This window comes from Haliotis rufescens, unplaced genomic scaffold (assembly GCF_023055435.1).
Source record: "Haliotis rufescens isolate VD_foot unplaced genomic scaffold, xgHalRufe1.0.p SCAF_25, whole genome shotgun sequence".
Classification (NCBI taxonomy): domain Eukaryota; kingdom Metazoa; phylum Mollusca; class Gastropoda; order Lepetellida; family Haliotidae; genus Haliotis; species Haliotis rufescens.
In genome coordinates, this window is record NW_025963946.1 from 3,605,659 (window position 1) to 3,632,135 (window position 26,477).

Consider the following 26,477-nt stretch of genomic DNA (forward strand, 5'->3'; position numbering starts at 1 on the left):
CCGCCCGGAGAGCGGAAGGTCCGGGGTTCGATCCCCGGCCGCGTCATACCAAAAGACGTTTGAGGATGGTACTTGTTGTTACCCTGTCTTGCGCTCGGCTTAAAGGGGCTAAAACAAGGACTGGTCGGCTCGGAGTCAGTATACTGTGTCTGAGTAGGGCATTCATGTTAAATTGCGGCATGGTATCTCAGTGAGCTAGCACTATCAATCGGCATCAGTCCGAAACTAGTACAAGCAGCCACGCAAACACGTGCATGCCATTCGCTATATAAGTGCAATAATCTTGGACGCGACGTTAAACCCAATTTCACTTCACCTCACCTCACCTCACCTATCATCATACGATTGAGTGATTATCGTTTTACGCAGCTTTTAGAATATTCCAGCAATATCACGGCGGGGGACACCAAAAATTGGCTTCACACATTGTACCCATGTCGGAAATTGAACCCGGGCCTTCGGCGTGACGAGCGAACGCTTTAACCACTAGGCTACCCGACCGTCCCCTATCATACGAAGTGTAATTAATAAGCGAACCTGCGAGTGGCGAGGAGAAAAGGGACGGAAGACCTCCAAAGAAGACAAGAAGGGCGAATCCTTTGTTTGAATCTGGCACACCGAGAATGTCTGCCATCAGAACACTCAGGAACGACCAGTACACACCTACACACGGAACAGAGAGTAGAACATTGTACATGATCATGACGCTGGTTTAATTGTTTGTTTGTTTGTTTCATGTCGCACTCAGCAATATTCCAGCTGTATGACATGCATCAACCAAGTCAGCGAGCCTGACCACCCGATCCCGTCAGTCGCCTCTTACGACAAGCATAGTCACCTTTTACGGCATGCATGGGTTGCTGAAGACCAATTCTACCCCGGATCTTCCCGGATTTTACCCTGGATAATCATGTGATTGACATCATGAGCACCGATCTACGCTGACCACCAGATCCCTTGTGTCCCCCTTTTACGACAAGTTGCTGGGGACATATATTCTTCTTCTGAATCCCAAATGAACCGATCATTTTTGCCAATTTTAAGACAAATACTCAAACAATGCAGAATTATATTGTAGAGGCAGTGTCGGACCATCGCTACAATAACAACGTGGTATAAGGATGGATGCATGCATCGTGACACACGTGAACGGGACTTGCAATAACCCGGGCAAGCGAAAATGTGTATCAGTACAACATCCTATATCTGTTTAGAGAGGCACTTAGAACGGTGTTAGAACCTCCACCGAAACGTCGCTCCTTAATGTAACAAAGAAGTTGTTCATCTACGAGGTATATGACCAATCATGAGATAAGGGACTATTGGGTGAAAACTCACATTTTGACGTCTCATTATATTATAAAACTTCAGCATCTTCGGAACACCAAAACACCATTCTCAAGGTTCAATTCATCTCATACACAGAAACATGACATCACACATGGCTATCTTCACTGAAGTGAGCCATAGCACATAGTACAATTGTATACTATAATAGTACAATTGTATCCTATCATAAGGTCCCTTTGCTCCTGGTATGTCACATATCTTATCCTTACTTAATATTCTATATGATGGCAAATAATTTGCGAAACGTAATCGTGTTGTAATTTATGATTATGACATCCTGCACCTTGCAACTTGCTGCAATATCGCGACGCCCTGTTCGGAATTTAACCCTGAGTTTTGTACTGATTCAAATAGACAGAAGTTAACTTATATTTTGCAGCAAGATCGTTTACTGACGCTTCTATCAGATCCTCTCGCTGATAATACTTTTACTGGTGCTTGAGGCATCTCATCTCATCTCATCTCATCTCATCTCATCTCATCTCATCTCATCGTATCTCATCTCATCTCATCTCATCGTATCTCATCTCATCTCATCTCATCTCATCTCATCTCATCTCATCTCATCTCATCTCATCTCATCTCATCTCATCGATCTCATCTCATCTCATATGTGTGCAATCACGGTTCAAGGTTCAGCCTTCAGTCACCCGTGAAGATCCGGGATAGATTAGGTCTTCAGCAGTCAATGCTTGCCCTAAAAGATGACTGCGCTTTCCGTTAAAGGCGACTAACCAGATCAGGTCAGGCTCGTTGACTTGGTTGATGCCTATCATCGTATCTCAATTGCGTGGATCGATTCTTATAATGTCAATCACTGGATTGTCTCGCCCAGACTCGATTATTTACAAACCGCCGTCATATATCTGGAATATTGCTGAGTGCGGCGTAATACAACAAAGAAACAAAAGAGAGTCAATTGTTGTTTGTTGTTAAAGGCCTCATTCAACAATATTCCACTATTACATGGCGGTTTTGTCCAGAATCGATTACTTACAAGCCGTGTCATAGAGCTGAAATTTTGGTGAGTGTGGTGTCAAATAACAAACGCGCTTGACGACAACGTACCAATGAATCCTCCATGTACGGCTGCGTACAAGGCTAGCCCCCAGTAGGTGTACAGGAAGGGACAGATGAGTGTTGCCACCCCACACACCAGCAGCGCCAGCGTGTGGATCAGCAGGCGACTCACTGACCGGAAGTCGCTCACCCAGGCGACAGGAAGTCGCAGCAGGACGCCAGAGATCCCCATGATGGAGAGGAGAGGAACCACATTTGCTTTTGAGAATCCTCTCTGCAACCCATATCGGGAAGATGGACGAGGGATGTGGCGTATCCGACGTTACAGAAAAATGTCCCCAAAGCAAACAAAACGAAACGTATGTGTTTCATCACAGAGAAGAATTTCTTTGCTTGGGAACGTTTTATGGTTTTGGTCTCAGCATCTGAAAAGATTAAATAGATAAATGATTGGTGCACGGATTTGATGAAGATTGAGATAATCGGCAATTCGTGTCATGCATTTTATTGGATATAAATACTAGTATGTTGAACTGCCCACCCCGCGGACTGGTCATGATGGCATAAATCTAAAGCGTGAGCAACGACCTCCGACAACATTTACCGTGACATGAATATAGTATTTCGGCCATCAGGTAACTGTAAATTTTGAATGAGTGAGTGAGTGATTTGGGTTTAACGCCGCTTTTAACAGTATTCCAGTTATATCACGGCGTGTCAGCTTAATGTGGGAGGAAAGCCCGAAGTGATGCAGGTCTCAGACGTGTTCCACTTCCGTGAAACCCACGAGCACGGGTATGGTGCTGACAAACCTAGAAACATAATCTGGGCGAACCGAGATTCGAACACATAATCATATGATATGTTCTGGCGTGCCAAAGGGACGCAACTCTGCACAGCGAATCGCGGCGCCTTAGACAACTGGGCCACCCGTGCCCCCGTAAATGTTGAGTAAGCAAAAAGCGGATTGTAGATTTGTAGACATAACTGGGAAGAATCCGCATTGATATTACTGAAGTGAGTGGCTGTGTATAGTTGTACGCCCCATTTAGCAATATTCAAGCAATATCACGGCGGGGGACACCAGAAATGGGCTTTACACATATTGTACCCATGGGGGGGAGTCGAACCCGGGCCTGCGGCTTGCCGATCGAACGCTTTAACTACTAGGCTACCCCACCGCCCCTTGTTTGAGAATATAGGCAGCCACATTGTCATGTATGAAATACACTTAGTCGGAACTTATCAAACAATATGAAATACATTTTGTATCTTTCTGCAGTGGATGAGGGGCGTTTGTTTTCAAAAGCAGCCAATACAATTTATAGTGTGAGTGAGTGAGTATTGTTTACGCCGCTTGTGGCAATAGTCCAGCCCCCAAAATGGGAAACACACATTGCACACATGTGGGTAAAGAGCCCGGGCCTTTGGTGTGAAGAGGGAACGGTTTAACCACAAGGCTATCCAACAGCCCCTATAATTAGTAAGATGCATAAACAGTTCTCTGAAATAACCAAACGATATAGATAATAAACATATTTGGAAATGTATGTTTCTGTGATCCTTTTAACACTTCGTCTATTTATACGGTCATGTACCCTTTTCGCGAACACCTGGTGTTAATACTGGTTTTCAATAATCCATTTACATATTTTTCACCACTATTTTGCCTTTTGCACCCAGTGGAACCTGTTTCGTCAGATAATCGAGAGTGGAAAATCACTGGGGTTGACGTTATTACATGTATGTATTTGAAAACTGATCACTTGGGGATAATTACTCAGTTTTGATTTCAAAACTTCATCAGAGTTTTCTTCTTTCGGTTTCGGCTTTTTGACACCCGACCCCATCCAACACGAGACCTGCAAGTATCCAGAGCGAGCCACGCCACGTTTCTTGAGACGTCACGTGCGAGTAATCTATAGCAAGATACCAACTGATGTAATTTAATGGTTTAGATGATACCAGTATCACACACATCATCAACAAATAACAGTTTCTCCTTTGTTTCATCTTAAGCCCCCATCAAACATCCGTGTACTCTTCTAAGTATAGTTTGTTTGTTTGTTTGTTTGTTTGCCGCCTCACAATGCATTATTTCAGCTATAATTTATGAATGATCTTTATTTCCTCCAGTGATTTTGGAGAGTACAAATAGGTATAAGTATTATAAATATTTACTCTTTATATCAGGTGCGGTCGGGTAGCCCAGTGGCTAAAGCGTTCCCGATACGGGTACAATGTGTGAAACCCATTTTTGGTGTCCCCCGTCGTGATATTGCTGGAATATTGCCAAAACAACAAACTCACTCACATTATGTCAATACACAGAAGATTAAAGAAATGTAGAAACACGTGATACATAAATCAGTTTGTTATGCAAGATACAGCCACACCAGGGTTTCTCTTGGAGACTATCTACACGCTGTCTATATATCTGAAAAGAGTTGATTATTTCTTCACTGTGTTCATAAGGTCATGGATCACTGACAATCTTGAAACGTTACTGCACAGACAATATAATCATGAGCATATGTGAATGAATCACTTCAAAAAAATATTCTGCCTGAGACATTACCTCCAGACAACTCTTGCCTGATAAAAACCTACACCGGCAGTTTTTCCCGAAGTGGCATTACCTGCAGACAATGGTCGTCCTGCAAATCTGTCGTGCCACATTTAACAATAAATAATGATTGCGTCCACAGATCTGTTATCTTTCCCTGCGCGTTATTTTCAATGGACAGCGTTTGCAACCAACAAACCTGTTATTGGTCCCGATGTGTTATTTACTATAGACCGTGTTGCCACCTGTAAACCTGATATTATTGTCAGAGGGTGATTTATGATGGACAATGTTGCCACCTGCACACATTATATTATTGTCTTAGGGTTATTTTCTGTAGACAATGTTGCCACCTAAACACATCATATTACTGTCTTGGGGTTATATATGATATACAATGTTTGCACCTGCAAACATTATATTATTGTCTTGGGGTTATTTTCTATAGACAATGTTGCCTCCTACAAACCTGTTTTTATTCTCTATGTGTTATTTATGATAGACTGTGTTGCCACCAAAAACCTATTATTACTCGCTATGTGTTATATTCTGTAAACAATGTTGCCACCAACAAACCTGTTATTACTGTCTATGTGTTTTTTATGATAGACAATATTGGCACCTACAAACCTGTTATTACTCGCTATGTTTTATTTTCTATAGACAATGTTGTCACCTACAAACCTGATGTTATTGTCTGTGTGTTAGTTACGATAGACAATGTTGCCACCAACAAACCTGTTATTACTCGCTATGTTTTATTTTCTATAGACAATGTTGCCACCTACAAACCTGATGTTATTGTCTGTGTGTTAGTTACGATAGACAATGTTGCCACCTACAAACCTGATGTTATTGTCTAAGGGTTGGCTATTTTCTATTGACAATGTTGCCGCCTACACACGTGTTATTATTGTCTATGTGTTATTTTCTACAGACAATGTTGCCACCTACAATCCTCTTATTATTGTCCAGGGGTTATTTTCTGTAGACAATGTTGCCACCTACAAACCTGTTATTACAACATGTATTACTCAATAAAGAACTATTTCTGACGCACACCTTCCCGACTTATCGCAACCCCTCTACCAGGAAGTACGACAGTTTTTTCAACAACGCTATCTACCGTACTCTTTCAGCTAAACTTTCGTCTTATCCGTCAGTCAATAAAAGAGTGACAACGTTTCGCGACTCCCTGCATCATTGGGAGATATGAGAGTAGGATGGTGTGACTTATTTTGCTTACATGTTTACAGCACCAGTCGTATAGAACAAAGAACACAATCTGCACCAACAAGCTGTTGTTTCTAGGCTTTGTGGCTTGAATCGTTTCACGTAACTACGGTAATCTGTGAACCAATCTGAACACACAGATACCTACCCGAGTCAGGTGTTGTTCCAGGTAGGTACAGGCACGTATAACAAAGGTACAACACAGGTACAACGCAGGTTCATGTACAACACAGGTACAACACACGTACAACACAGACACAAAAGAGGTTCATGTACAACATAGGTATAACACAGGTACAGCACAGATACAACACACGTACAACACACGTTCAACACACGTACAACACAGATACAGCACAGATACAACACACGTACAACACACGTTCAACACACGTAAAACACAGGTACAACACACGTACAACACAAATACAACACAGGTACAACACAGGTGCAACACAGGTATAACACAGGTATAACACATGAACCACACAGGTACAAGACAGGTAGAACACTGGTACAACACAGGCATAATACAGGTACAGCACAGGTAGAACACTAGTACAACACAGGTACAACACAGGTACAGCATTGGTACAACACAGGTAGAACACTGGTACAACACAGGTACAACACACGTACAACACAGGTAAAGCACAGGTACAATACAGGTACAACACAGGTACAACACACGTACAACACAGGTACAACACACGTACAACACAGGTACAAAAGAGGTACGACACACGTACAACACAGGTACCATACAGGTACAGCTAAGGTACAACACAGGTACAGCACAGGTACAACACAGGTACAACACAGGTGCAACACACGTACAACACACGTACAACACACGTACAACACAGGTAAAACACTGGTACAACCCACGTACAACACACGTACAACAAAGGTACAACACTGATACAACACACGTACAACACACGTACAGCAAAGGTAAAACACTGGTACAACACACGTACAACACACGTACAACACACGTACAACACATGTACAACACAGGTACAACACAGATACAACACACGTATAAAACAGATAGAACCCAGTTACAACACAGGTACAACACAGGTATAACACATGAACAAAACACGTACAACACAGGTAGAACACTGGTACAACACAGGTGCAACACAGGTACGACACAGGTAAAACACTGGTAAACACACGTACAGCACACGTACAACACATGTACAAGACACGTAGAACACAGGTATCACACAGGTACAACACAGGTATCACACAGGTAAAACACACGTACAACAAAGGTACAACACACGTACAACACAGATAGAACCCAGTTACAACACAGGTACAACACAGGTATAACACATGTACAACAAACGTAGAACACTGGTACAACACACGTACACCACAGGTACAACACAGGTATCACACAGGTGCAACACACGTACAACAAACGTAGAACACTGGTACAACACACGTACAACACAGGTACAACACAGGTACAACACAGGTATAACACTGGTATAACACTGGTACAACACACGTACAATACACGTACAACACACGTACAACACAGGTACAACACAGGTATAACACTGGTACAACACACGTACAATACACGTACAACACAGGTAAAACACAGGTACAACACACGTACAACACAGGTACAACACTGGTACAACACACGTACAACACACGTACAACACACGTACAACACACGTACAAGACAGATACAACACAGGTACAACACAGGTACAGCACATGTACAACACAGATACAACACAGGTACAACACAGGCATAACACATGTACAAAACACGTACAACACAGGTAGAACACTGGTACAACACAGGTGCAACACAGGTACAACACAGGAACAACACAGGTATAACACAGGTACAGCACAGGTACAACGCAGTAACAAATAAGATACAACACAGGTACAATGCAAGCACAACACAGGTACATTGCAGGTACAACGCAGGTACAACACACGTACAACGGAGGTACAACGCAGCTACAACACACGTACAACACAGGTACAGCACAGGTACAGCACAGCAGGAGGACACTGACTGACGGACAGTCAAAGGAACGTCGCATCATGTCGGGACGCTGGAGGGTCCCGCTGTTGGTCGAGTGTTTTGGTGAGTAACTGCAACGTCTTTGCCTACATCTACGACCTAGATAGAGAGGTTGTGTAGGGCGTTGTTGTATGTAGGAGGGAGAGGGTTCTAGAGTTGGGATGGGGGACTGTAGGGGATCTGTGGACGTCAGGTAGGTGTTTGTGAGAAGGGCGGGGACTTGGGATTAGGTATGGGTGGTTTGGATGCTAGTGATGGGTGGGTAGGATTTGTTTGTTTGTCTGTTTATTGTTTAACGCCGCACTTTGCGATATTCCAGCTATATGACAGGGGTCTGTAAATAATCGAGTCTGGACCAGGCAATCCAGTGACTGACATCATGACCATCGATCCACGCAATTGGGATCGATGACATGCATCAACCAAGTCAGCGAGCCTGACCACACGATCCCGTTAGTCGCCTCTTACGGCAAGCATGGCTCTTCACGGGTAGGGAGGGGATAAGAAGGAAACAATAATATAATTACGACTTTTCCGAAACAATGTTGCTTTACAAAACTCTCTGAAATATCTACAATTGAGGGACACTAACAATGTTCGTTACATGTTGACTGATACCAAGCTAACGTGTACTCTAGTCAGGATGACTTTTGACAGAGAAATACTCATATTCTGACACTAGGATATCCATCTGATGTGAGTGAATCTGTGTGGGTCGATGGGGGGTTTGGTGAGCGAGTGAGTGAGTGCGATACCATCACATTATAAGCATGAAATTAAAACATTTATCCTCATAATTTGGGGATGTATAATGAACTATAATAATGCCTTTTCAAAATTATTTCTAAGTATTAGTATGCTGTTAGACTAACATGTAGTCGCAAAATAAAGTTATCTAACTTAAAAATGTATATCTACAAAAAATGAAATTTAAAATGGAGCCAAGAACAATGCTTAATTCCCTGAGCTTGGGCATTCTAGACTTGCCGGATGTTCACGGCTTGAGTTGGATTCATTTCTTAATTCATTCTCTTGGGTCTGGGAGACACTAAAATACAGTAGGGAAATAGTGAGTGAAATATGAATGTAGATGTATGCACAGGCAACTCGGGACAATAGGAGAATTCAATCGTCGCGTGTAAGTGATTTTAGTTCAGAACGGCATCCGATCTGTCCGAAAATAGCTTACTACTGTTATATGGCAATGTAATTTGTTGTTAAACATTGTTTCTGCTGAGATCCAGTACAAGATCATAGCATTGTGTTTTGAGAATAACCAGTTGTCAAAAGTGTAGTACTATTTGATGCAAGCAGGAGTATAGAAGTTACTCTATTTAAATGTTAGTGTCTGCAAGTGTTTTGTTTGTTTGCTGTTTAACAACACAATCAGCAATATTCCAGCAAAATGACGGCGATCTGTAACTACTCGAGTCTGGACCAGACAATCGAGTGATTGACATTTTTAAAATCCTTATTCTGACGCCTCTCTGCTTTATCCCGCAGAAGCAGGTTTTAAATATCATAAACATTCACGGACGTGCTTTATCCTACAGATAGAGTGTAATTATTCACCTTTATTCTCAATAAATCTGTATTTGATCAAAGTGATTCTCTCTATTTCCTGTATTTATTCAGCCGACTTGCAACAAGAGTCAAAATTATGTGCCAGTAGCTGAACCCACAAAGTCAGTCAAGGTGTGATCGGGGACTCTTGTTTAACGTGGAAACAACGCCACCATCTCCACTACCGCACAGGAGCCCTATCATAAGTTGTCTTTTTGTTTTATTAGTCTTTACTGAATAGCACTCATTCAGCTGGTCCTTGGAGGAGGCCAAGTCGTCTAAGGGTCTGCGATTCTCTGTGTAGAGTTGCACCTTGATACCAATGGTAGTGGGTTCGAATCCCGATTTTCCCTACAGTTATGATCCTTGGTTTGTCAGCGCACCACGTGCATGGGAATTTCACCAAAGTTGTAAATATAAGACTTGCATTACTTTGGGCTTTTCTCCAAATATACAGCTGAACCGTCTTGATACAACTGATATACTGCTCAAAGTCGCCTGGAACAAACTCACTCACACAAAACCAGGTATGCTGGTTACTGAATTGTCTCCCTTTGTCCATAGCATCCCTTCCCTCCATCTCCTCCACGACATGGCATGACGTCATGTTGGACAGTTGCGGCTCTGACGTCGACCTCCTCTTCCGAGATCAAAAACGGGAAGTCGGGAAGTCGTGAGGTCAAAACTGTTCTCTGAAGTATCAATACAGTCTACAATCAATACAGTCTGAAAACGATAAGAATATTTAATCTATTAATCATACAGTCAAGCTTCAATGCGTAATGGGTTTATGTCTTTTTCATCAGGCTTGCGATCAATTCAAGATAGAGCAATAAACTATTCTTGATTTCCCTTTGGGTAATGGCTTTCTCACTTACTCACGAGCCCCGTGAAGATTCCGGGGTAGAATAGGTCTTCAGCAACCCATGCTTGTTGTAAAACCTGACTATGCTTGTCGTAAGAGGCGACTAACGGGATCGGTTGGTCAGGCTTACTGACTTGGTTGATGCATGTCATCGATCCCAATTGCGTGGATCGATGCTCATGATGTCAATCACCGGATTGTCTGGTCCAGAATCGATTATTTGCAGACCGCCGTAATATGTAGCTGGAATATTACTGGGTGTGGCGTTAAACAACATCAAACAAACAATATGATTTGGAACGAGATGATGTCTGCCTATTCACAAACAACTGTGAAATTTAAATAACAAGATATAAGCGCAAGTAATAAATAAAAAACTAAACTCGCACCCGTGTCAGACCAATCTTATGAAACTCGTGAATAGGTCAGATATGATAACTATTCACTGGTTTTAAACAAATTGGCATTACACGGGCGCTCGTTTAGTATCATATATAATTATTTCACAATTTCCAATCCTTAATTATTGGCGTGTAACGTGATAAAACACTTGTAAAATTTGTTCATTTTCCCTATGTTAATACACGCACATCGATCACATGTAAAACAAATGGACACTGTCATTATTATTGTAAACGTAAATAATTATATCAGTTCTAACACGCTTGTAATAAGTGAGTTTTCCTACGTTATCGCCCGGAAGTGACCTGCGTGTCAACAGTGATGGAAGTCTACAGTCCAGGTGGGTGTGTTGTCTCTCGTCTCTCTCACTCTCTCTATCCTTCTACACACAGAAAACTGTTTGATATTCAGGTCAAAACGTACATGTATATGTCAAGATACTACCAGGATGCTGAAGGTTGTACCTGTACCTATATTCTACAAGTTATAGACATGATTTCATTCATACAAGCCATGAAACGCCTTTACTGTGAGTAGTGTATAGAAATCGCTCGGTCGTGTCGCCGTGTGTAATAGAGGTAGAGTATGTGCAGACATGTACTTGCTCAAATCACACCGACAAGTTTGTTTGTTTGTTTTTGTGTTTTTCTGCTTGGTGTTTAACGCCGCACTCAGCAGTATTCCAGCTATATGATGTCGGTCTGAAAATAATCGAGTATGGGGTCTTTTTGTCACTTTGTTATTGTGTTTCTTTCTTGGTTTGTTGTTTAACGCCGCATTCAGCCATATTCCAGAGTTTAACGTGGTCTGTAGTCAGACACTCCAGTGATTGACACCATATGCATCAATCCACGCAATTGGGATACGATGACATGCATCAACCATGTCAGCGTGCCGGACCACCCGATCCAGTTAGTCGCCTCTCACGACAAGCATAGTCGCACACTTATAAACGATGTGTGTGTGTGTGTGTGTGTGTGTGTGTGTGTGTGTGTGTGTGTGTGTGTGTGTGTGTGTGTGTGTGTGTGTGTGTGTGTGTGTGTGTGTGTGTGTGTGTGTGTGTGTGTGTGTGTGTGTGTGTGTGTGTGTGTGTGTGTGTTAGCTGACTGACATACCTAGTTTCTGTATTTAGACGACAAACACCTGAACATACTGTGTGAGATAAGAGTAAGGTCTTTTTGTCACTTTGTTATCGTGAGTCATGGAGTTGTGATGCTTATCAAGAGGACTCTTACTGCTGTAATGTTGCTTGTAGAGTAGGGTTACTGTGTATATCCAATTAATGGCCTGTGTGCTGCATAGATTGCCGTTGATTATCCAGTAGTACATAAAGAAGGATGAGTTATTTTGTTAATGTTAGGTGTGGTGAGGTGAGCTGAGGTTAAAGGTCGCATTCATGATTATTGCACTTATATAGCTACGTGCATGTGTGTCTGTGTGTGTGTGTGTGTGTGTGTGTGTGTGTGTGTGTGTGTGTGTGTGTGTGTGTGTGTGTGTGTGTGTGTGTGTGTGTGTGTGTGTGTGTGTGTGTGTGTGTGTGTGTGTGTGTGTGCCTCCTTGTACTAGTCCGGACTAATGCCGATTTTATAGTGCTAGCCAAATGAGATACCACGCCGCAGTTTAACATGAATACCCAACTTAGAACAAATATACTGACTCCGAGCAGACTAATTGTTTTGGTCTCTTAATGCCGAGCGCCAGGTTACAACAAGTACCGACTTTAACGTCTTTTGGTATGAAAGAGGGGAACGAAACCCCCAACCGTCCGCCCCCGTGGAGAACGCTCTACCACTAGACCACGGAGGCGGTCCTAATATTAGGTTCTACATAGTGGAATATAATTCAATTTGATAAAATAGTGTATCAAATCCTGCGGTGATGATAAGATATGGCTTTATTGCTGTGATCACAAATGCATAAGTGCACGCTGAAAGAATGTGTGCTGCTTTATCAGGAGTATCAGTTGTAGGTTGTATCTCATTGTACATGTATGGGGAATGTTTCTGGATCTGTGCGCACCATGTGGGCTTGTGTGCATTAATGGCTTCCAGAAGGTGAATAAGTGCTTATTAAGCAGTAGATCAAGAATATGTAAAATAGGCTGCGTAAAATAGTGCGATGTTTGATGTATTTGGATTTTGGTTGTTTTATTTTGTGGATATTTGTAGTGTGATTTTAATGTACGTGTTATATCTTCGAGTTTGTAGTCAGGGGTAACCGTCTGGTATACACACTTTGTTGTATGTACGCATGATCATTATGTGGGTTTCATGCTACGCTCGACACAGATCAAATTAGTTGTGTGCTACATTTAACATTTGTCCTACGTGACGTCATCTTGCGAGAAGGGGCGCGGGGGTAGCCTAGTGGATAAAGCGTTGGCTCGTCATGCTGAAGACCCGGTTCCATTCCCCACATGGGTACAATGTGTGAAGCCTATTTTCCAGTATCCCCCGGCTTGATATTGCTGGCATATTGTTTAAACTGGCGTAAAACCATACTCACTCACTCTTGCGAGCATATTGTGTAGATGAGTGGACTTCACACAATGTATCCATGTTGGAAATCGAACCCGGGTCATGAACCCAACGACATTAGCGAACGCTTTAACTACAAGACCACCTCACCACCCCAGTGTAGATAAGACGTCTAAAAGAGATTATTTTTATTGACCCGCCCCCACCAGTATGTGACCCTTATGTTCTAATCACTGTTAAGGAGAACCTTTCTAAACTCAAATTTGAAACATGTTCGCACTGTTTACCCACTCATTATAAATAAAGCATTTATCAATGAAGTTCATATTTGTTTTATATTTGTAAGCTAATAAAAAATACAATCTTAAAATTCCTTCCTGTTTGTTTTGAAAAACGGTATGTATTTTAACTGGCCTTAATTATGTGTGAGTGAGTTTGGTTTAACGCCGCTTTTAACAGTTTTCAAGTTATATCGCGGCGTGTCAGCTTAATGTGGAAGGAAAGCCCGAAGTGATTGGGGTCAGACGTTTACCACTATGGTGAAACCCACGAGCACGGGTATGGTGCTGACAAACCTTGAAACATAATCAGCGGGAACTGGGATTCGAACCCACAATCATAGGTTTCTGCCGTGCCCAAGGGACGCAACTTTGCACAACGAATCGCGGCCACCCGTGCACCTAATTATGTGTGACATAGGACAGATATGATTTGGGTTAATTGCGATAGGAGAAATTTAAAAAGTACATGTTTTCAGGCAACAGTTTGTGTTTTCATCAATAATAAAAGTGGCTATAGATTATAGAGAAACGACTCTACTAGGGTGTGGATGAATAGTTCAACAGAACCAAAATGCTTGCCTTCCAGATCAACGCATCAAGTGGCAATGAAATTTAAATTTTGTCCCTTGTATTGCACAGATGGTCTCAGAAAAAACATCTTTTTAGCCAATTCGATAAATATACTACATATTCAGAGACACTAAATTGGATGATTCACTATACGTCGTATGGTTATGGATCTTACACACATACAATTGACATGTGTATCTCATTATTATTTTGTGTCTTTCAGAATGGACACCTTCCCGAAGTGTTCCGTATGTCATCAGGAGTTTACACTGAAAGGTCCAGTCCCCTACTTACTACCCTGTCTACACGCCGTGTGTGAGAAGTGTGTGACATCTGCGGCTGGTGGTGTGATATCATGCTCCACGTGTCAGAGGGAGGTCAACCTCACAGACACAAGTCTCCAGAAGGATGCAGTCAGACAGAAGGAAATATTCTACCTGACCGTCAAACAACGCCCCACAGAGCTCCTCTGTACATATGACGATGACGGGAACCAGGCTGTGTGTTGGTGTCAGGAGTGTGAAGAATTCCTCTGTGAATACTGCCAGAACATGCACAGCAGCGTCAAAATTTTCAGAAATCATGCTGTGCACAACTTTGGGGATATAACCCCGCAAAACCTTGAAAATGAAACCAATTGCAATATTCACGAACGGTATCCACTTGATTTGTTTGACAAAAGCTGCAACAAGTGTATCTGTTCCCAATGTAGGAGAGGGGAGCATGCGGATCACGAGGTTGGTTACCTGGATGAAGCTGCTGAAGGAGTTACACAGCGCATTGAACAACACAGGAAAGATCTGTCGGCGTTACTGTCTCGTCAGCAAACACACCTTCAGAGCATCAGACAAGAAACACAGTTGACCAACAGGATGCAGGACACATTGAGGAAGACAATAGAACATACTTTCCGGTCTTTAAGATCACAACTTGACCAAAGGGAGAAGGAACTCCTGATTGATCTTGAAAGTCAGACGAGGGAAACCAAGGCAATTCTACATGCTCTTGAAACTTCATGTGAAGATCATTATGCAAGATGCACCGACATTTCAGGTTACATCCGAAAATGTCTTCTCTATGCTTCAACATCGGTCCTGCTGCAGCTGGAGACCAATGTTGAGGGGATGACTCGGACCTGCCTAGAAACTGCTTCGCCTGAAACACATGATGTACCTGAAGCTGTCTTCAACACCAATGGCTTGTCCAAACTGAAATCAGATATGTCTGGATTTGGTAACATCGCTGCCTTGGAAGAAGATTCAGAAGGGGGAACACCTGATGGTATGCATATTAAAACAGTTATTTTGCTTTATTGATGATATGTGCCCAAGTTCTACTAAACCTAATTCATGTGTTTCGTGGTGTTATTTTAATTAAAACAGTGTTCTGTCACTCGGGATTCACAATTTGCTTCTACAATTACAGACAAGCACACACAAACTGATGATGACTATTTGGCGGACCTTGAACAGAAACACGAAATGGTAAGTCTAGTTATATAGGGATACACGTAGGCATCGGACCTCAGTCATTCATGCCATCAATTGTTTTATATTTCATTCATATTGTCTAAATATCTAAGAAGTCAATATTAGAACAACTGAACTGATCAAAGTATAGTACCACAAAGACTTTGCAGGTTCAGTCAACTGATGTATCTTAGTCACACAATACTGATATGATTGATAGAATATATTGATACTGTTTGATTAATAAGAGTTCATGTACAGCCTCCAACTCCGACCCAAAGGTAAACTATATTTTACCTTTCAGGAGCTTGCAAAGCTGGAGTCAAATATTGCTTCACACAATGAAAGAACTGAACAACTTCAGCAGCTAACAGACAAGCTGAATGCCGAAGCAAACAACATGAAATTGGTTTGTATATCATTTTGTCCCACTCATTGAGGAGAGAATGGTGAGATTATATAGTTGTTGGTACTTTAGATTTGTCAGATAGAGAAGAGATAGATAGATAAGGGTTTCGTTTAAATACATCATAAAGACATTTACCAGCTATTACCCTATTGCTTGTCTTGTCCAGACTTGATATTGTTGAAGGTCCTGTCACAAGTTGAAGAAGTTTGCAACGTCAACAAAACTATTTTGCATGTATCCTTACTACAAATAAACAATCTTATTTGGCCTATATTTATTTCATGAGCAGCTATCCCCTTTACTTATTTGTAGATGCTAGCTGAGAAAGACAAAAGCTGCCAGGACGCCTTAGAAACCATTGATCGTCTACAAACCCTGATTGGTATGTACACTGTCTGTGGTCTGTTCCGGGTTATGGTCCTGTTTTCACTTCCTGTTTGTGGTCTGTTTCTGGTACTGATCCTATTTTCGTTTCCTGTCTGTGGTCTGTTCAGGGTTATGGTCCTGTTTTCACTTCCTGTCTGTGGTCTGTTTCTGGTACTGGTCCCGTTTTCACTTCCTGTCTGTGGTCTGTTCCTGGTACTGGTCCTGATTTTATTTCCTCTCTGTGGTCTGTTACAGGTACTGGTCTTCTTTTCACTTCCTGTTTGTGGTCTGTTTCTGGTACTGGTCCTATTTTCGTTTCCTGTCTGTGGTCTGTTCAGGGTTATGGTCCTGTTTTCACTTCCTGTCTGTGGTCTGTTTCTGGTACTGGTCCCGTTTTCACTTCCTGTCTGTGGTCTGTTCCTGGTACTGGTCCTGATTTTATTTCCTCTCTGTGGTCTGTTACAGGTACTGGTCTTCTTTTCACTTCCTGATTGTGGTCTGTTCCTGATACTGGTCCTGTTTTCACTTCCTGTCTGTGGTGTGTTCCTGATACTGGTCCTGTTTTCACTTTCTGTCTGTGGTCTTTTCCTGATACTGTTATTGTTTTCACTTCCTGTGTGTGGTCTGTTCCTGGTACTGGTCCTGTTTTCACTTCCTGTCTGTGGTCTGTTCCTGGTGCTGGTCCTGTTTTCACTTCCTGTCTGTGGTCTGTCTGTTTCTGGTACTGGTCCTGTTTTCACTTCCTGTGTGTGGTCTGTCTGTTCCTGGTACTGGTCCTGTTTTCACTTCCTGTCTGTGGTGTGTTCCTGATACTGGTCCTGTTTTCACTTCCTGTGTGTGGTCTGTTCCAGGTACTGGTCCTGTTTTCATTTTCTGTCTGTGGTTTGTTCCTGGTACAGGTTCTGTTTTCACACCCTGTTTGTGGTCTGTTGCTTTATATAGTCTTGTTTGACTTCCTGTCTGTGGAACATTATGACGCACACTTTAGACAATTGCATAAATATACCAAGTGTATCCTTCGCTCCAAATAAAAGGACCCAGCAGTATGTGACCCATCTTTCCGAGGCAAGGGAGTTAAATGAATGTAAAAAGTCCAGTTTGAACCCTTGCCTCGGGAAGATGTATGTCACCTGGTATGTGACCCCTGGACCGAGTCTCCACACAAGGACAATTCCACTAACTCTAAGCTGTTGTTGACTTGCAGGATTCACAACTGAAGGCTGTGTTCATCTGCTGAAGACAGGTGTAGCAGACAGACGCATGGTCCTGCATTGTGAGTACCTAAACTGAAGATCAAAAGAAAGTTCACAAAAGAAAATGTTGAATAACCCCCCAAAATGCATGCAGTCAAATGTTTGTAACATGATGTATACAATTGCCCCGAACGCAGCACACTCGCTTCCAGAGAACCTAAACCATGCAGCTGTCAATGCACGTGCTGCTACAAAAAAAACAGGTTCTCCGGTTCTGCATGGAGCATCCGTGCAGGTACCTGTATTAAGGTCGACCGAAAGTGTCAGACACAATCACATGAACCAAAAACACCTCATACAGACCGCTGCCCGGGATGGTGTTGGGTCCACAACATCGCCAAGATTGACTACGGTCGGACCGACGTCTAAAACGTTGGCAGCGGCTTGAATGGCAACGTGTCTTGTTCACCGATTAGAGAAGGTTCAACCTATTTCGTATTAGTCGCCGAAGGGGAGAAACAATGACTCCTGGCTGTATACAAGATTCCCACAAAAGTCGTGGTCTCATGGTGTGGGGCAGAATATGTGAGGACCAGATTTTGTGTACAATCTTTCTTTGATTTCTTACTAAAAACCTTCTCTCGCGACCGCTTAATATTTTATCCTTCTTCAATATTCATAGCCTGTAAGCATTTAATGATCTTCATCTTCCCGATGCAAGGGAGTTGGCGGACTTTTATAAGTCCAGTTTCCATCCTTGCCAAACAAGACAGGAATTATGGACTTATAAAATGGCTGGACTAACGAGTCTATGCATCGTCCAATCAAAATCGCGTAACAAAATCGACATCCAGTTCCCATACTGCAGTGCAGATTTCTGTGGATTGCAGGATTGGCAAAACATGTGTACCGTCAACTTTCCCGTCAACAGAAATTTTCCAAGTCGTTCATGTCTTTATTCAAGGTGCACACGTGATTTGACTCGTTTTATTACAATATAGATCTTGATTATCGATCTGATGGTCTTGACTGGGTGCCGCCATTTTGTTTGAAGCAAATGTAAGTGCTATGAGAGGTGGAATCGGATTGGGCAATAGTAGGGACATAGACGGGACATAACTCGTAATAGCCACTGGTGGCGCTACATCAGGCCCAGAGATTCCAGCCTGGTTCGGCAAGGGTGGAAACTGGACTTTTCAATCATTGAACTCCCTTGACTCAGGAAGATGCCATTGGTAGGGACTGTTCAAAACATTTCTTACTTATTATATTCAATATAATTAATATAAAAACATTATGCCGACACCAGTGACACTGCAAAGTGTGTTGGAATAACTGAGGATACATGCGGGATCACGACTGGACATGCTACAGGTTGTTGATGTTCTCATTGACAAAATAGAAATCGAACAAAAAAAATGTCCTCGTCATGACATGAGCACATCAGATCCGACTTTCACAAAACTAATAATTTTCGAAAATAACTTTCAGCAATGACTTGAATGAAATTTACAATAACTGGTCGCCGGCTCGCATCTGCTTTCCAAACGACCACGAGCTACACGTGCTAGACCAGCGTTTAATATATTATTTCTTGTCATAACAAACAACAAAAAGACATTTCGAAACATACATCTATTCCAAATATAATATAACATTTTACTTTTTAATGTTAACTGCTGGTATGGGAGCCTGTGTGTTCCAAATAAATCTGAATATATACATAACATTTTAAATTTAGCAAGCAAATTCTCAGGTACGCAATTTCAACACATAGCGAAAGTTGTGAGCAGCAAACTTCCAAAAAATCACATAAAATACTAAATGACAGCAGTCATATATACTGAACCGCAAAAGAAACGTCACCATGATAGACATACATGTGTTATGAGAAACTTTATTTGACCAAACACTGTAAACATACTTTGAGGCATATTAAAAAGATGTTGAAATGAAAGTTTCAAATGTTCTTAAAGTGAAACACAACTCTAGTCTCTGAGAAAATGGCATCACAAATCAGTATCTCGTGTGTCCGCCATCTGCATTGATGACTGTCATGCAACGTCGATAGATGGAATGGATGAGGCACTTGAGCCCACACTCTGAGGAACGCCTGACGCAGTTCAGCTGCAGTTGTCGGCCTTGTCATTCAGCCGTCTTTAAATTCTCGTCCAAAAGGTGCTCAATGGGATTTAAAACGGGACTGAGGGCAGGCCACTGCATGGTTCTGATGCCATTCTGCTGGAGGAAGTATCTCGTTGCTCTCGCAATGTGGGCATGGGCGTTATCTTGCTGAAACTCGTGGTTGCGGCGACGTGCCAAATGAGGTATGGCATGTGGTCTCAAGGTTTGATCAATGTACCGAGCTGCTGTGACACCATTGCCTCTCCCATTGCCTTTCCCTGGACCGATGTTCTGGAAGACCAATTCCACCCCACACCATGATGCTCGGACCACCCCATGAGTCTCCCTCAACAACACACGCATCCGAATAACGTTCCCCACGGCGTCGCCAGTGGAGGTGTCTGCTCGTCAATCGTCGACGCACGGTGTCCGCTCTAATGTGTCGCTGATGTGTCCTCATGGTCTGTTTCCGCAGCAGTTACAAAGCGACCTTTAGATGCTGTCCCACAATCTGACATTCCTGACGTCGGGCGGTGACCCTTGATCTTCAAATACGTGATCGGTCATCTGTAGTGTTGGTGGTCTGGTACCGTTGCTGGAACCTGTTACTGGTCCTTACGTGGACTTGAAATGCACAGGCTACTTGCCGGGCGGTTTGTCCAGCCTGCAATCGTCCAAGGGCTTCGTTTCTCTGTTTTCTTGTCAATCTTGACATGTGGTAGCAATTCAATAACGAATGAATGTTATCCGATCTGGGTGGAAATGGGGCAACTCACGTGCATCTAGTTACCGTGACAAGCAGAGTTAGACATTGTCTCATCATATGAGGGTTCGAATACAAAATATGGATCAGTGTTTCTGAATTCGAAGAGTGAGTGAGTTGGGTTTAACGCCGCTTTTAACAGTATTCCAGTTATATCACGGCGTGTCAGCCTAATATGGGAGGAAAGCCTGAAGTGAAGCAGGTCTCAGACGTTTACCACTTCGATGAAACCTGTGAGCACGGGTATGGTGCTGTCAAACCTAGAAACATAATCGGGGCGAACAGGGATTCGAACCCATAACCATAGGTTTCTGGCATTCCCAGGGGAAGCAACTCTGTACAGTGAATCGTGGCGCCTTATCCGACTGGGCCTCCCGTGCCCCCGTTTTCAGAAGAGGTAAAGGTGGTATTAGGAAGACATGTATTTTTTTCAAATCTATTTATCATATATTTTCAAAGAAAACCCAGGGGGGCCTCACTAGCAAATACAAACCTAGCTACGTGCAGGCTTTCCTGAACATTGACGATAGGATGATGTCACAGAGGTTAATTACCCACCGCCACGAAGTAGTTTAAAGTATTTCAGTCACAAGGAATCCGTCCTATCGACAGGAGACAAATTCGAACGAAAACAGGATAAACGGACAGTAGAATTATGTGCACGTGACTTCGTTATAATGATGATAATGTATTCTTCCTAAAACATCCACACACAAAAATCATTTGGATAAACTTCCAGATGTGACAAAATGACGCTGTGTTTGGTTGACATTGCTCCCATAATGAATGTTACATTACATTGCATAGCCACAGCCAAGGTACAGAATCTTTACACTTTAGAGAGATGTAGGAAAACCATTTATGAATTTAGATAGTGTGAATTACCGACCTGTCCCTGCTATCTCCGGATCATTCATAACTATCACAGTCAGGCTGTCAAAATAATTTACCTTGATGAATCATTCCACTGACTACATGTGGCTATCGGCAGATGGACAAAAAGCCCCCATAGTACCATCAGGTAGAGGTAACCATGTCATTGTTTGCTAGCCACAACCCATGATGTGTGGCTTATTGATGGTTGTGTGCTAGTTTTCGAGGCGAAAGAGAAAACTGGATATTTTCATTAGGAAATTATAGGAGGTGATGAGTTCATAGACTGGTTGGATCTTCAGCTATTGCCCATTTTCAGGGATGTGAAATCTCCGCGGAAACGCGGAAAATCGCGTTTTTTAAAACAGTAGTCCTCGGAAAAAATCATCTTCCGCGTAAAAATTTAACTAAAAAATTTAAAAAAATGATTTTAAAGAACGTCAGTGTCATTGTCATGGATAACGCCAGTTGATATCACGTCCGGGAATTAGATACTGTCGCCCAAACCATGAGTAGTCTGAAGGCGACCATACAGGAATATATGACATTGTCGACTTCAGACTAAATGAAACAAAAGTTCAACTAATGGAGAAAAGTCGGCTAAATAAGAAAACAGTAAAGTACAAGACATATGTGCTGGCCGAGTTATTTTTTCTAAAGGAGGGGTCTTTTGCGTATATTAATTTCACATTTAATTCATTTTTCTGATGACATATAGTGGCTTAAGTGGCTCTTTCTTCTTTAGGCTTTATGTGACTTTTTATGCTAAATATTCACTACTGTATGAACAAACAAAATCCTGCTGTGGCCTATGGCAGGGATGAGTGATGACATTGTTTTCATTTTAGTGTAGAGGTGATCTTCCTCATAATTAACCGAATGTCCCTTGTTTATTGTGTTATGGTTTGTGTCCTGTACTGATAATGCTGCCTGTCTACTATCTCCCAACGTCAACCCGCCGAGACACGTGGGTTCACCACCTCCGACATTGAGACACCAGGTCATGTGACACTGTGATCTTATCATTGTTTGACATGCAATCTACATGTCCCTCGTTATACCACGTTGACTCGTATAAGACGGTATACGCCTGTGATTGCGATTATTCGACCTCTGAATGTTTATCGTGTCTGTTTATCCCTGTTTTTTTAGCTGTTGTTTTTTCAGATTTATATCAAGTCTGATCACGTAATGTTGATGTCTTGTGTCTACTGCTCTGATTCATTTAATAACTTACGAACCATTCACTAGATCTCGGGGGAGAATAGGTCTTCAGCAACCCATGCTTGCCGTAAGAGGCGACTATGCTTGTCGTGAGAGGCGACTTACGGGATCGGGTGGTCAGTCTCTCTGACTTGATTGATGCATGTCATCGAATCGCAATTGCTAGGATTGATGCTCATGATGTGAATCAGTGGATTGTCTGGCCCTGAATCGATTTTGTTACAGACCATCGTCATATAGCTGCAATATTGCGGATTGAGGCGTTAAACAACAAACAAACAAACAAACAAATACCAGACCCATTAAGAACTACATTTACATTCGGGTTAAAGTGTAATCAGTTAGTCCAATGTAAACACAAATCATTGATCAAAATATAATACACATAAGGTTTTATTTCCGGTTCAGGTACAACTGCAATGTGATTATATTACGCTATTTATATATCAGGACAGCGTACCTAGCTGTCAATTACAAGCATGTAAATACCATTATATCTCGCGAAACTGTCACTATATTTGTCTCATGTTTTAATCGCATGTAAACTACATTCATATTTTGTAGGTTTACACCTAAAGTATGACAAAGACAGAATCAATCTGGCCGAAGTCCACATCAACACAGAAGGAGACCTGGTCAACAGGGAGTCGGACACCAGACCTGCAGGGGAGGGGAGACTGAAGAAGTACAGTGGCACATGTAGCACTGCCCCCCTCCCCCGGGCTGGCTGTCCCCAGTACTGGGAGATGAAATCAAGGGTCAGCCTGGATAAAACACTCACAGAGGGCTGGGTCATCCTGGAGGTTGTTTTGTGCAGGGAGGAGCAGATGGACGTGTGTCTTTGGATAGGTCGACTTCCTGGCTTCTACAACATGAACGTCGCCCACTGTACTACACACGGCGGGATATGCAGGGAGACATGGAAGGAGGGGGAGCGTGTGCGGTGTCTGCCTGACACTCTCCCCAACACAGCAGGGGCATCACACACACTACATTACGGTGTTGTCTATGATGACGCCAGGAAAAAGATTGTCTTCATTGATGTGAAGGAGAATAAAGTGATATCGACGTTAGACAATGTAGACTCTAGTCAGCCACTGTGGCCGATGTTCGGGGTGTATCACCCATCCGTCCTAACTGTCAGCATGACACTTGTAGTGGGCAGCGACATCAACATGACAGAGGAGAAGAAAGCAATGATTGTCAAGGCACTGTCGTCATGGTGACAAGGATGGTGATTATGACACATTGTGAATGTTAAGGAGTTGGGGTTTTTTAATGATAGTTATCAAACTGAATGAAATATACTCAGTACATAAATTAACTGGGAATTATATTTGATACAAGGGATTATTTGGAGAAGTTCTGGAAATAGTGGGGCAGTGGGGTAGCCTAGTTGTAAATGTTTTTGCTCGTCACGCCGAAGACCTTGGTTCGATTCCCCACATGGGTACAATGTATGACGCCCATTTCTGTGTCCCCCCTCTGTGATATTGCTGGAATATTGCGGCGTAAAACCATACTCACTCACTCACTGGAAATAGGGCCACTCAACAGTGCCACACTATGTGTATTTAGAGCCTTTGGCGTTGATAATTTTGAACTACGGGTAATTGAGTGAGGTCTTTTTTGTTTGATATGAAATATGTTGAATTCAATGCGTGTATTTAGGAAAAACATCGAATGTATGTTTAAAGACGCCTTCAGCATTTCTTTAGGGTATTTCGCAACAACAGTAAGAGTGAGACTTTGTTTCCTTGCATTCGCTTCAACGGATGAAACTCCCGGACATAGTTTAACCATGCTTCAATGATTACTGATGTGTCTGCGAGTGTAGTTTTACGCGTCTTGAAACAACATTTTCGCAAAATCACACCAGGGAACACCAGAAATTTACTTCCAAGATTTTACCCATGCATGTGTGGAATCGAACCAGGGTCAGTGGTCTGACGAGTGAATGCTCTGAACCACTGAACCACCCCACCGCCCCTGGTTATTGTGGAAATATTGGTAAACTATCCTGTAATGTTGTACACCCGTTTCTTATAAGACTTATGAATGCACAGCGCTTGTATAACATGTATGCTCATATCTGACCTGTGAAGATCCGGGATAGAATAGGTCTTCAGCAACCGATGTTTGCCGTGAACGGCGACTATGCTGTCGTGAGAGGCGACTAACGGGATCGGGTGTTCAGGCCTGCTGACTTGATTGATGCATGTCATCGATCCCAAGTGCGTGGATCGATGCTCATGTTGTAAATCACTGGATTGTCTGGTCAAGAATCGCTTATTTACATACCGCCGTCATGTAGCTGGAATATTGCTGTGGGCGGCGTTAAACAACAAACATCCCCTATAGCTCTACGATGATCTATGATTTTATTACAATATTATTTTCTTAATATTAAAATCGTTTGTCTCCATGGCAAAAGGCTTGAAATGGAATAGAAGGGTGGAATAACTCAATAGTTGTTTTATATTTATTGACTTCTTTTGGAACGATGTATGCTAATTAAAACATTGTAAACTGACGGAAGGCATGGATCGAGTTCCATGCCGAGGTTATAAAGCTTTCAGTCTTTCTCATAAAAAATTAAGATCAATTCGTTTATACCTTTATTTGTTAGATTTCCGCTTAGATTTAAATGTGAGTCATGTATACAGGTATCTATACTTATGTTTAACTGCTTTAGAAGGACTTGTACATACATATCAAACTCCTTCGCCATTTGCGTAGACAGATGAACCTAGTAAAGTGCCTGTTAATGAATAAATTTAACCAATTCACTTCACTTTCATTTTCCACGGATTTAGACAGCATCGTTTGTAAAGGTCGAGTTTTATTAACCTTAAGTCCACAACGACTGTTTCGCTACATCTGCTGTGTTCCTGGCAAAATTATACCGAATTATGAGCGGTTAGATGTTGATGACGTGCATCGCCATCAACTTGTGCGCAATGTATGCATGTCATCACTGGATTATTAACGGGAAAGCTGTTCTCTCATTTGGTTCAACAAAGTCTGTGAGCCTGACCACCTGATCCCGTTAGTCGTACCAGGCGACTATGCTTGTCGTAAGAGGCGACTAACGGGATCGGGTGGTAAGGCTCACTGACTTGGTTGATGCATGTCATCATATACCAATTGCGTGAATTGATGCTCATGATGTCAATCACTGATGTCTGATCCAGACTCGATCATTTACAGACCGCTATCATATAGCTAGAATTTTGCTGAGTGCAGCGTTAAATAACAAACAAACAAACGTGTATCGCCTCTTATGACAAGCATGATGCTGACGACCAATTCTCTCCTGGTTCTTCACAGGTGTTTTCCAAACAAGAGCAGAACTTGTTTATGCCTGAATGCTAATAAGATATGGACTATCTGATACAACTTGGCTTGATGTAAGCTTTGTTCTTTTTCACTGAAGTAGCGCTGTGCTTTTTCCAGCATATCATACTTTCTGCCAGTACGTTGCACCCAAACACTGAATTCAGATAACGAACATAGCAAGATAACTCTTAGCAGTATTTGAACAGCTGCTACCAAACCCACCCACCCACTCACTCACTCACTCACTCACTCACTCACTCACTCACTCACTCACTCACTCACTCACTCACTCAATGGATCCATGGATCAGACCTGTATCTTCCTC

At 42.4% G+C, this 26,477-nt stretch overlaps 2 protein-coding genes across 3 annotated transcripts in view; both read left to right on the forward strand.

The window, feature by feature from the left end:
- LOC124123809 overlaps nucleotides 1-25,602 on the forward strand; it is a 38,650-nt gene extending 13,048 nt beyond the window's left edge. The window contains exon 7 of the mRNA XM_048402258.1: nucleotides 24,022-25,602. The gene's annotated coding sequence lies outside the window, so the exon portion shown is untranslated. The remainder of the gene's footprint in view (nucleotides 1-24,021) is intronic.
- Nucleotides 11,305-25,602, forward strand: LOC125383634. Of its 2 annotated transcripts, none has more exons than XM_048402257.1 (7): nucleotides 11,305-11,404; nucleotides 14,616-15,673; nucleotides 15,818-15,876; nucleotides 16,166-16,270; nucleotides 16,583-16,652; nucleotides 17,841-17,909; nucleotides 23,378-25,602. In XM_048402257.1, exons 2-7 carry the CDS (start codon nucleotides 14,617-14,619, stop codon nucleotides 24,037-24,039), a joined length of 2,022 nt encoding a protein of 673 aa, XP_048258214.1. In that variant the 5' UTR covers nucleotides 11,305-11,404; nucleotide 14,616; the 3' UTR covers nucleotides 24,040-25,602. The 2 variants fall into 2 exon arrangements, with proteins under 2 accessions (XP_048258214.1, XP_048258213.1); XM_048402256.1 differs by having other exon boundaries at nucleotides 11,371-11,408.
- Nucleotides 25,603-26,477: the final 875 nt, after the last annotated feature.

Coding starts and splice junctions, on each gene's coding strand:
- LOC125383634 (XM_048402256.1), top strand. CDS start 11,386: ATGGAAGTCTACAGTCCAGGTGG. Junction 15,674..15,817: donor AGAAGGGGGAACACCTGATG/GTATGCATATTA, acceptor CTACAATTACAG/ACAAGCACACACAAACTGAT. Junction 17,910..23,377: donor CAGACGCATGGTCCTGCATT/GTGAGTACCTAA, acceptor CATATTTTGTAG/GTTTACACCTAAAGTATGAC.